At 38.9% G+C, this 12,562-nt stretch overlaps 1 protein-coding gene and 1 pseudogene across 3 annotated transcripts in view; one reads left to right on the top strand and one right to left on the bottom strand.

Moving 5' to 3' along the window:
- The window catches only part of LOC122671840 (villin-1), a 50,018-nt gene extending 40,434 nt beyond the window's left edge, over positions 1–9,584 (bottom strand). The window contains exons 1-8 of one of the 3 annotated variants that reach the window (XM_043869287.1): positions 9,464–9,584; positions 7,555–7,673; positions 5,400–5,499; positions 5,179–5,247; positions 3,673–3,906; positions 3,166–3,343; positions 2,967–3,099; positions 2,419–2,590 (exon numbers count right to left, since the gene is read on the bottom strand). In XM_043869287.1, coding sequence (XP_043725222.1) covers positions 2,419–2,590; positions 2,967–3,099; positions 3,166–3,343; positions 3,673–3,906; positions 5,179–5,247; positions 5,400–5,499; positions 7,555–7,610 — 942 coding nt within the window. In that variant the 5' untranslated portion in view covers positions 7,611–7,673; positions 9,464–9,584. Of the gene's footprint in view, positions 1–2,418; positions 2,591–2,966; positions 3,100–3,165; positions 3,344–3,672; positions 3,907–5,178; positions 5,248–5,399; positions 5,500–7,554; positions 7,674–9,463 lie in introns of those variants that run through there. The other 2 variants (XM_043869288.1, XM_043869289.1) reach the window with 2 other exon arrangements.
- On the top strand, positions 1,618–12,282 carry LOC122671842 (annotated as a pseudogene).
- The last annotated feature ends 280 nt before the right edge of the window (positions 12,283–12,562 follow it).

Here is a 12,562-nt window from a genome sequence, read left to right as displayed (position 1 = left end):
TAAGCTATCTGATTCTCCTATCAAACTCTGTCCTAATCAAAGTCAATCATCATCTCAGTAGCAAAGGTGGTGATCCAATAGATAAGGAGAGCTGAAGAGCTATCAGAGATTAGTTGGGAGGTTGATATACCTCTCTCATACTCAACTAGATATTACATATGCAGTGGGGATTGTTAGCCATTTCTTACATGATCCACAAACTACACTTCTCGAGGCAGTTTACAGAATCTTGAGATTCTTTAAGTCAGCCCTTGGAAAAGGTCTCTTATTTTCCAACAATAGCAATCTACAGTTGGAAGCCTTTACAGATGCTGATTGGGCTGGTTCTATTGATGATCGGCGTTCTACATCAGGGTACTTTACCTTCGTTGGAGGAAATCTAATCACTTGGAGAAGCAAAAAACAGTCTGTTGTGTCTAGATCCAGTGCAGAGACTGAGTACCGGGTAATGGCACAGGGAGTCTATGAGCTAGTATGGCTCACGGTGTTACTAGTGATTTGGGAGTAACTGTTGCAAAGCTTGTGTGATTCTATTGTGATAACAAGGCTGCAATCAGCATAGCCCACAATCCGGTTCAGCATGACAGAACCAAACATATTGAGGTTGACCAACACTTCATCAAGGAGAAACTCGAACAAGGCACCATCTGTGATTGGCTTATGTGTTCACAAAAGGCCTACATTGTAAAGTGTTTCATCCTATTGTATGCAAGTTAGGCATGAGAGACATATATATACACCAACTTGAGGGAGAGGATTAATGTGTAATGTGTCTAGATTCAATGTACCTTGTGTGTGTTAAGGTGGAGCTGAGTCATCTCCACCTTGCATACCTTATTTGTTTTTCCCTTTCTTATCTATAAATAAAGTGGGCCTCTGTCTTCTGGAGAAAAGCCAACTCATTCTGATATTCAACTTTTAGTTAGATTAATGTAGTATAAAATGCCATGTATAGACCAATTAGACTATCACTTTTTTGGTATGTTTTAGTATAATTAGCATTAGTTCACAGACCCATTTTAGCATAAGTTATATACTATAGTATATTCCATTACAACATTATTTCTTTCACACAGTAAGTATGGTATAATATTAGCATACACATTCACATCTAGTACTATAGACTAGTGTAGTATAACTTAGTTGTCTAGTATATCATAGTATTACTTAGTAGTATATATATCATTAGCTATTGGCATAGGTAATCTACTTAGTTTCTTCCTTCCAATTAAAATTCACCATTTCATTAGCATAATTCATCAACACACAACTAAGGGTTAGCTTAGAGTAATAATAATTAGAGTAATTAGGATTCATAACTCACACACTTAAGCTTTAGTTTTAAGTTAATCCTTTTAATTAGATTAATTAGGTTGCTAAAATCCACTCATTCGAAGCAACTAGTTTACTTTTCATCACTTGTTAGTTTAGGATTAGTTAAGTAAACATCTTCCAACCAATTAGATCAATTAGGTCCCCATAAAACTTTTAACTCATCATAACATAACTTAGGCTAGTGTACCATAGGATCTCAAAACACTTTAATCTTTAGGGTAAGTTTGTAATTAACTCGTGTACCATAACATAACTTAGGATAGCATAACTTAGACATTGGGTTTAGGGTCTCACATGTGTACTTAGTTTACCTAGTCTTAGGTTGTTCATCAGTGACTTAGATTTAGGATCAGTCAGTAGGGTGTAAGCAAACAATGGTCTAAATAGACGGAGAACAGACCCTAAGGTTGGGCAGGTTGGGTGCCTAACACCTTCCCAACTTGTAAATTGACACATGTCCCGAGATCTAGACGCAGATCAGTACCTTTCCATTTGTGAGTCATTTAGTTTCTCTCTCTTGAAAAGGAGAGACATTTTTTGGGTTAGGCCCTCACCTAGATGGTGAATCCCTATATTTGGAAGATTTTCTCTCTAGAGACATTAGAAAGTATATCCCATATATAAATATAGCCCGCATGCAACCACGCGCCCCCAAGGTCCCACCAGATCATTGGTACCTTTACACTGCCTATGCGGGGTTCTGGAAGGGATGAGTTTGGAGAACGGTCCTAACCTTCCGCATTTTTACAACTTGAACCCGAGCATTTGCCCTGGTAGCCCGAACGTTTTACCATTGCTCCAAGCAATGGCCCCTCCCATTTTTAATATACTACTATTAATATAACAGAGAGCAACTATTCATTGCAAAGAAGTGAAAATACATGGTGGCGATGGAGCTGACTAGACATGAAACAAGGACAGGAGAGATATGGATATTTCCAAAGGTTCCCTTTCAAATGAATAGTTGGATATGTCATGTCAAACAACCACCCTTCCACATAGCAGAAAGCCCCTGTCACTGCAGGCATCAAAATAGAAAAGACTAGAACTAGAAAAGTAAATACTGCACAGGCAAGTACTTACTTCTATGGATGATATGGATTTCTTCCGTTCAGTGATCGTGGTGCTTCTTCCCATCCAAACAAAAATCTCAGTACCACAGTCCAACATATAGCACTTGTCTGCATTAAGCATTTCTTTCTTTAACAAATCAGAATCAGTCCCAATCTGACATAGTTTTCCTTGAGCAGATATCCTGAGGATAAAAGAGTCACAAGGCATTCTGGGGAAAATTTATATATTATCATGCAGAATATTAAATAAATTGGTCTCGACAAGAAGCTCAATCAGAAATCTGGACAGATCAACTTGTCTATGTCAGTGATGATTTGAGCTCAGGCTTTTCAATATATACTGAAAAAGCTAGAGAAAAGTGGTTGTGCTTCTCTAATATGGAAATGGTTGAGTACTTGGACACTGGTATTAGTTTTGGACCTTTGTTTGATTTCACGAGTTAGTTTATGCTGGTGTCTAAGCTTTTGAATGTCCAGGATAGACAAAACAGTAGAAGAGGAACCAAGAAGCAAAATTTGGTGCAACATTATGTAGCTGAGTGCTGTAAGATCACTCACCAGAATAGGTACACAGAAGGAATTTCAGAATGTTTCTGAATTGTAGAAGGCAGGTCCCGGGGAATGGGAGCATAGCCACCAAATAAACTCCAGAACTCTCCAACATCTGGATCAGCAACAAATTTCCCATCCTCTGCACTAATGGAATTGTTAGTATTTGCAAAATTAGTCACATTTGAAAAACAGACAATGGTCCTACCTATGGTAGCCACATCACACTTCCCATTGTGCTTGTTTTCTGTGATATACTGAACAACCTCTAAAGCTTTAGCTCTTTCTTGAGTGCTTGAGTTGCAACCGCTAAATAGGAAGATTTTTGATGCTGTATCGAGTATAAATACATCATTGTGGTTCAAGGAGGACCTAGAAAAAGGCACCTGGTCAAAAACTGATTCATTCAGACCACAGTTATTCAGCTGGTAACCCAGACAAAGAAAAAGGAATGCACAGTTCTACGAATTAAGAACAGAACTTGAAATTTTCATGTCCTGGAATAGTATGCTATAGAATTAGCCTTTTCAACCATACGACTTGGATATAGATTTTTTTTGACAGTACACTGAACAAAATTTTAAATAATTAACATTGCTTCAAGTGTACATAGAACTAATTCAATCAGTTAAAAGCTTAATAAAAAGTAGTAAACACAGATTTTAAGCATTAGGAATTATGTTTGGAGTCTTTGGTCAGGAGAAAAAAAACTTACCTCTTTAACATGCACGACATGATCTCCCTTGCATGCTAACAAGCTGACTTGGTAGGTTTCACTGTTGAACTGCCCCCCTGAAGAAAACACACCTTCGATGGGTATGATACAGGGTTTAAAGTATGATAGGAACTTCTCCGTTTCTTGACCTTGAGCTTCCCGATATTGGACGGCATGAGACTCAAGGACTGCATCTAACTCGAGTGCTTTTTCTGACACCAAGGCTGAGTCAGCCTGCTAATGCAAGAACAAGAAAAAACACCCTCCATTCAATGAAGCCATGAAATGACAATATATGACAAGTCATACATGGTACTCTCCATCCCGTAACAGATGATCAGGACTAATGCATGCAGATTGATAATAACGCTTACTCAGGGATATGAGTCATCATCATTGCTGGAATTCTGGGAACATTATAGGAATTAAAATTGATTTCAAGTATTGTTTATAAGAATTTCTTATCTTAAGTAGGGGTAATTAATGCTATGGTTAGTCGATGCATTTATAAGTATTGTTTTTGTAAACCCAAATTGGGTTCATTGACGTTGTGTGGGATGGCGTTGGTCTTATAAGTTCTAATTAGCTTGGTAAAAACACTTTTTGAATTTGACTGGTTTTTTTGGAAACTGAAAGAATAAGAATTCACATAAAAAAGAGGAAAAGATAGCAAACTTAGGTTCTGTAGAAAGTGCAAAGACCTTGGGAGGGAAGATATTGGTGTACGTAGGTTCTGAAAGTCTACTCTGGACTGGAAATTCATCCTTTGTATCTATATTAGAGATTCTAATTGATTTTCAGTTTCTTGAGAAATATTCTTTTCTGCAACTTCTTCTGTATCATCAGTGTCCAGGACCATCTGTCCAATGGTTTGCACCCAGAAGATCCCCTGATCAAACTTCAACCTCATCCAGACAGTCATTACTCATTAGAGGAATTTGATGGAACAGATGGGCGAATCATGTAACCAGGTTATTCTTTGCCGTGACCAATGAAACATCCTACTTGGAATCATATGACTGGTAGCACCCATCTCCTCACATGTACAATATATGTACTAATGACTGCTTGCAAGACCTTTTTCTTGGCCATGGGCATGGTTCAAAAACTCAATGAAATCTCGGCGAAATTTCGCTATTTTTTGCTGATTTCACCAAGGCCAAGACAAAACAGGAGGCGAATTACAAAATCGGCACAATTTTAGTTGAAATTTCAGTGTTTCACCAAGATTTCGGTCATTTTATTCAAAATTTTGGTCGTTCCCCCCCCCCCTCTGGCAAAATGGTCAACCAAAACTCACAGCAAAAAAAATGCACTGTTTCGGTGAAATTTCAGTCAGGCCGAAACCTGAGTTTTCGAACTATGACCATGGGTGCAACCTTATTACTGTTTACACTACTCAGTTTGCTGGCCAATGAACCATTTTCCCAGGCCAAACTCATCAAAAAAAAAACATTAAGACTATCGCCTGGGCCACAAATAAAAGTAGGGTGAGGAGGAGATGACCTCTTTTGCATCATTTCCCAACCAGTAATGTATATCATGTTGATGAAGACCACTTTTCAGTAAAACTGTCTGTTGTAGATCAAATACAAAGAATGTCAATTGAAAATTTGTAAACAAACAGCCCAAGAATGGAAATAAATTCAACCAAGCAAAGTGGTATGAAGGTTTTCTTGGAAAAAAAATTTATTCTGTGTTGAGGTGCTGAACCTACTAAGACTTACATTCAGAATGATATAGGCGCTTCCAGAAAAAAATTTCCCATGTGAAGATTTTGGGACAGGTACCAACTGAAGGTTATCTACACACCATATTTCTAATCCACTGGGCAGAAAGAGGATTAAGGATAAAACAATGAAAACTATAAAAAACAGGCGTCCCATATTTGTCCTGCCTTTTGGCTCTGTCTTTGTACTCCGCTTTTTCCCTTAGGCCCCATTTGTTTAGAGGGGACTTAGGTGGGGCAGGAAAATGATGATGTGGCACTTAAAATCCCACCCCTTTGCTATCCAAACTCCCACCAAATTGATGGGACTTTGGTTACTGTTCATGGGAAAAGTTACTTTACTTCAACTTACCTCAACATTTCCACCCCAACAAAACCCCACCAACATGTGGGTCCCATCTTCCCAACAATCCCACCCCACCTTCCCCTCTAAACAACCGGGGCCTTAATTAATTATCCAATCACCAAAAAATAAAAAACCAGGAGTCCACGTTCTACATCGAATGTATGCAGAAACAAAGCATTGTATCACATTTGTGAATCAGAAAAAATCACATGCACACACAAACCAAGCGGGAGGGTAGTCCTAGGAGGCTAGGACAAGCTGCCAGACTATATTGTACAGCCTAAAGCCATTGCTTCCATGCATTGTCAAAGTTAAACCACAACTCAATCATATATTCGACAGTTATTTTCCTAAGATTGTCCCAAAATATAATCTCTTTTCCCCTGTCTTATTGTTTCAATGTGTATGACAAACTTCTTATAGTGCATCTTCATCTTTGTTTAGTCTAGTATCCTAGTTGAAGCAATGTGATTTGCCAGGGTTATACTGGTTTGAAAAAAAAAAGAGTTAACCAGTGCGTGAGGCTCCCGCTACTACAGGGTCTGGGAGGGGCAATTGTACGCATCCTTACCCCTTGTTTCATAGGAGAGACTGTTTCCACGTTTTGAACCCGCAACCAACAGGTTGCAATAGCACAACTTAACCAACTGGTTTGAAAACAATAATAATAGTAATAATAACAGTATAAATAATAATAATAATTACAGTATTTATCCATGTAACAATGGAAGGTTTCATTTCTGAAAGTCACAAGATAAATCTGAACCATTCATTTTTACAGTTTTTTTAAATCTAAACCATCAGTTCCCTCACTCAGAGTTGGGATAGTGCACAGCAATGTCTAGAGTACTGGTACACATGCATAGACATACATTGTTGAGGTTTTGGTGTCTTGATTTCGGTAAATTTCCTGTATAGGGTTTTTGCTATAAATCTATAGCGAGAGTTCTTTCTCTGTATTGAAAAATCTGAGAGAGGTGTGAGGAACGAGCGACTGTAACCCTATTCTCCATTGATAGTGAAACAGATCTCATCTCGCCATGGACATAGGCAACCTTGCCGAACCACGTAAATTCTTGTGCGCATTGTGTGATTGTGTTTGCAATTTCCATTCTTCTCTACATCGTGTTAGGTTTTTTTACATACATGGGATGTGTGCCAATACAAAAGGGGGTATTTAATTGAATTTATTTTTTTTTCGTAACAGGTATTTAATTGAATTAGAGTCTGATATTTCACACGTGACTGATTCCTAGACCATGTCCTCTCTATCCAACGGTAGGAATTGACAAATTATTTGTCCACGTGGCAGAATAGATGCCTTGTGACATTTGGAAAAATAATGAACTTTTGTGACAATAATAATTCGCCTAATAATAATGATGATGATGATAATAAGCAATGTGATTTGCCAGGACTGGTTTGGAAATAATAATAATAATAATATTTATAAGAAGAAGCAATTACACACTCCACTCGGCAGAGCCTTATCTCAACTGTACAGTTGTTGAACTAGTAAAATACCCACATATGTTTCAAACCAAATTGAGAGTATAATGGCCGAGTCAAACCTAGAAAAATCTGAGTATCTGACTGATTTTCAACACATGAGCAGCTCTTTTTATTCCAGCCCAAACCATACTAGAGCTTTGAGTCCTTTGACAAGTACTTTCACTTATACCCAGTATCAAATTTTTTGAGAACATTTTGATTCACAAGCAAACTTAGACGTTCAATAAAACCAGTGATAGCACAAGCTGAAAGAGAAACATACAATTACTGAAATTGAAACAGTTACAAAGGATACGTCTTAGCTCCTGCTCCCTGGAAAGCAGCTTCAACAGCACCAGTTAAGAGAGACATTTTTCCTTTTTCTATGGATCCGATTGTCCACGGTAGATTTCCCACATGCGTTTATTCCTGCTGCTGTAGTTCAAATAAACACATTCATAATTCACATGCCATTTGACACACGATGCCTACATGATGTATGCAAGACAAGAATGACATGAATGCAAAATTTATCGATTTTATTTCTGAGCACGTTAGTATGAAAAAATGGCTGATATCTGAAATGAGCATTATTAGCGTGCAACCACAAATTCTGGAATGAGAAATGATACACTTTCCCCATGTGGTGGTTGAGCTCTGGTTGGTATTTGTATTAAACTCTTTAAATAAAAGAGAGTTGCAACGTCAATAACGAAAGCAACCTCAGGAAGAGTGTGAAGCAAAAAAGAATTGTTGAAGACAACAGCAAGATTTAATACACTTGGCATTACCAGATAGAGTCACAAGATATCTGTATGCCACCTTTTTAGGCTTCATGAGGCTTTTCAATAACAGGGCCTTAATCCTGTTGAAGTCCCACTTCCGTAGGTCCCAGGAAATTCAAGGTGTATGTTCAAATTGTAGCATTTTAAGAAGGCCCTTGAACAGAAGTACCATTGTGAATACATTGAAGCAGATTGTTCACACTACATATTGCCCAGAAATTGCATCCAAGACATAATCAAATTAAGAACAGTAAATGAATAATCACACAGGGGCACCCAAGATTTAAGCCAGTTTCAGGAAAAATTCTTACATTTGCAGATGCAATGAGAGATATTCAAAGATAGAAAGTTTACACATGCGGACAATCTAAAACCTTTCATACTAACACTGAAACAAATACTTCTTTCCTCCCTCAGTGGTGTTTCCATCCATTTACCCCTGTCATGAGACTCAGCTGATGACTTAGAAATATTCTCTAAGAACTTCAGTAAAAAACCTAGGGAAACCATAATCGCTAAGCCTCTTACTTTATGAAACACTAATAATTCCATGAATATCATGGACCAGCCCAATAGGGCTGCAGGCCAAGTAAAGGCTTTGCTGGGAATTCTCTGTTGACCAACTCCAAGCTTAATAACCTCCTCCCGTGTATTGCACAACCTCAGCATGACACTTGGAATAAACTGCTCACTAGCAATATTACTCCTTTTAGCACAGCAACAGATGGTTCTGTAGTTTGATACATGTTATCCTTTTATTTGACACATGATATCTCTTTGCATTTTTCTCTACACATAAGAGCAAGACCCAAGATATATTTTAGTACTCAGCTCCTGTCCCCATGACAGAGATAAAATCGGCCACTAACATATCAGGGAAGTGTCCAAGATAGATATCAGCTGTTGATCTGATTAGGGAGTCTCATCACATCTAAAACAATGATTAATTGTCCCAGAATCTCACTCTACTACTGATCCCCAGGTTAGAGTTAGTACCAATGAGCATGGTCAGTAGAGTACTAAAATTCTTTATCCGTGTTGGGATTTTGCTCGCGCGTACCAGTAATTTCCATGGAAACATGTATTATCTGGCCAAACAAATTTCTGAATCCTGCTTTTTCTGTGTGAATTCAAACATACTCTACATGCTACTAGTAAAAATTTTCGATTGAAAAACAAATCAAAGGTAACATAACATAATCTGAAGTTTGAAATTTTCAATTTAAAGCCGAATTGCAACCTGTTTTGAGTGTGTGTTAGCAGTAAAACTGCATTCGATCACGTGACTTCGTGTTTGAAATGTCAACCAATTGAACCACAGACTCCATCACTCAAGTATCAAGAAAAATTCAACATGAATAACATGAGAATTATAGGTGGGAGATTGAGGAAGAAAGAGCTGAATAGAACTGTTAAGCCATTAAAGTGAAATATATCTACCTCTCTTCTCTGCAAAACAAAGACGATTCGACGGAAAGAAGCCGAATTGAAGCCTTACAAAGCCATGGCCTGAATCGTTGAAGGAAGTTTCAGATCAAGAGACGAGCAAAACCAGCAGTAAGCTTATGAGGCTCTGACCTTCAGGAGAGAGCGAGAGAGAGAGAGACACGAAAAGGCTTGAGATAAAGAAATGAGTTTTTTCTTCCTTTTCAAATACAATTAATTAAATATGGGGAAGAGCAGGCGATGTGGTGACCGACCAGTACAGACTAAGGAAGAAAGGCTTTGAAACCATTAGCATTGCTTTTGCTTGCTTGGCCTTTATCAACTGGTTTTAACTTTACAGCTTACGGAGGAGTGGGGCCCACAATTGGAAGGAGCTGTGTTTTTTTTTATCTGAAAACTGCTTCACCAGGCACGTTTGGCTTTCAAAGACGGCCATGTGAAATGTTTCCCGCTTGGTGCTTCTCAACGTTTTTCAACTGTCAGAGGCTCGGAGCTCAGAATCGTTTTGACGCACCAGACTAGTTTGGATAGACTACAGAGTATAGACTGATGTGTCCGAGTTTCAACTCGGATCGGTTGAATCGGTCTAACGACGGACGTTATGACCACTGACCGTTACCAACGTCATTGTTGGTTTTCACGTCTTCCGTTAGGCCTTTAATAACTTCTTCTTCTTCTTTTTTTATATTTTTTTTTTTTAGGGATAAGAATTGAATAACGATTGACCAACAAAGGTAATCGGTGCTAGGATTTATTTTAGAGTTACCTATAATTATTAAAGGAAAGGGTTCTCTGAGCAAGCAGTATAGGGAAATTCATCTACAAAGTAGGATAAAATGGTGTTGCATATTAAAGGATGGATCAAGTTTTCCTCTGCCCATGAGACGGGAGAGGGTGTGAAAAGGTATTGGAAGTGTATTTTGGAATATACTAAAATCCTAGGAGGGTTTTGTGAACCCTAAGATGATGGTTGAACCGTCCTCTATGAGTCGAGGAAAACTTAGTCTTTTAAGAACAATGAAAAATATTTTACGTGAGGAATAAAGAGATAGACATAGAGATAATGTATCCTACACCAATGGCCCATAGAGAGTGTGGAAAATAATTGATTCATTGATTTGGTGTTGGGGGTGCATAGAAAAGAAAGAGTATTTAATTAAGGATGTGAGACAGAGATGGGAAAACATCCCCACGCTAGTGGGATAAAGATCCTCTCCAATTCTTTAATCTGGCAATTCCTGGCAATACCACCTTCCCCGCATGACATGTGGATTTTTATAATCCACCGGTTGTAAAAACGTTGCCCCATGTTTGAGATGAAAACCCATTTTTGGTTCGGGTAGGACAAGAACCCGCCCCAGCCCCTCTTTCGTATCTCCAGTGATGAAAGACTGAATCAACCAAGGCACCAAGCTCTCATGCGCCCTTCTCTGTTATGCTATTTGTTCTTGGTTGAAGGTCAGTTATCTTCTCCGGTGATTCTCTCACTATTATTTGTTTTGTGTTCAGAGTGGAAGAAACGATTTTACCGTCAAAATCCAATTTGCTCACCAATCTGATTTTGAACACCGTTAGTTCATCTTTGCGCTTTTTGACAAAACAAATCCAACCGGTGGTAATGATTCCTATGATGCTCCAAACATGGCCTTCACATAAAGGGAAAATGAAATGACTACCCCGTCCCCCATAATGCCAACTCGTGCACCCTTATAGGCCCACTAACGCTTCCCCATAGAGAACGCCAACCCTAATAATAAATCCGTACATGAGAGATCGTAGAAAACATTTTAGCCTCAGCCTCTCATACACACATTTCTAATTTCTACCAAAAGAAACACACGCACACACTTTTCTACTTTCCTTATTACATATATAAGTAGAATCTAGGGAAAATTACACTATAACTCCCTGAGGTTTGCCTTAAATATAGTACAACTCCTATGTTTCCAAAATATATATTTCGACCCCCTGAATTTAGGGTACTTGTTACACTTAGCCCCCCCAGAACATTCCCGCTAATTGCTAACATGTTGGCTATTGATGCCTTAAAATGATAAATATACCCTTTAATGGGTGTGAACTTTACCATTTTGCCCATAGGGCAGCCCAAACTTCACACCCCCATCCCTGGCTACTTGAATCAGGCGCGGGTTTAGGGTTCTGGCGATCTACCTTAAGTCATTTTCAAATTTCAAGTCCATCACCGACGATCTGCCTCAGGTTCTTGCTGTGCCGATCTGCTGAGGTCATTACCGACGACCTGCGACGACAAGGGAGGTAATGGCTAGGGTTTTTGTCTCCGCAATGGAAGAGATTACAGAGGGAGTGAATAACATTAGCATCGTCGATTCGCAGAGGAAAAATCGGATTCAGGTCTCCAACACTAGAAGCCCCTTTTCTTCTATGTTAATCTTGCGAAGAGGTACATGCAACAACATAATGCGGTTGAACTTTCCGCCCTGGGAATGGCTATTAGCACAGTTGTCACCATTGCTGAGATCCTGAAGAACAATGGACTGGCTATATCGTGAAGAAGATCACAACATCTACTGTTGATATGAAGGACGAATCAAGAGGGCGACCCATCCAGAAAGCAAAGATTGAGATTATGCTTGGGAAGACACAGAACTTTGATGAGTTGATGGCTGCTGCAAGAGACGAAGAGGAACAAAGCTGATTAGAACGGATGTTCGTCAAGCATCCATCTAGTTTGTTCTTATTCTGTTGACGGGGGTGAATGGCACTTAACCAATCTGTTTTTTCTTGATTGTGCGACATTTGAGTAAGAATGATCAGTAGATTGGCATTTAGAATAGTTTAGTAGCTGTGATATTGTTGTTGCAGCAGTATCTTCTGTAGAAAAAAATACCTCTGCCATTCAAAAAAAGGGGTTTCTAGCGAATTTTTCTCCTCCCAGGTTCCCTATTCGGTCAGATTTGTAGGTTCCTCTCTCGTAGGGAGGACGGAAACGATGACCTCATCCCACCCGGGCAGTGTGTTCAGGCAGGGGTGAGGTCGTCATTTTCGATCCCCTATGAGAAGAACCTATGAACCTGACCGGACAGGAAACCTGAGAGAAGTTAAGTCCGTTTC

This window comes from Telopea speciosissima, chromosome 8, assembly GCF_018873765.1.
Source record: "Telopea speciosissima isolate NSW1024214 ecotype Mountain lineage chromosome 8, Tspe_v1, whole genome shotgun sequence".
Lineage (NCBI taxonomy): Eukaryota > Viridiplantae > Streptophyta > Magnoliopsida > Proteales > Proteaceae > Telopea > Telopea speciosissima.
This window is presented reverse-complemented; position numbering and strand designations above follow the sequence as displayed.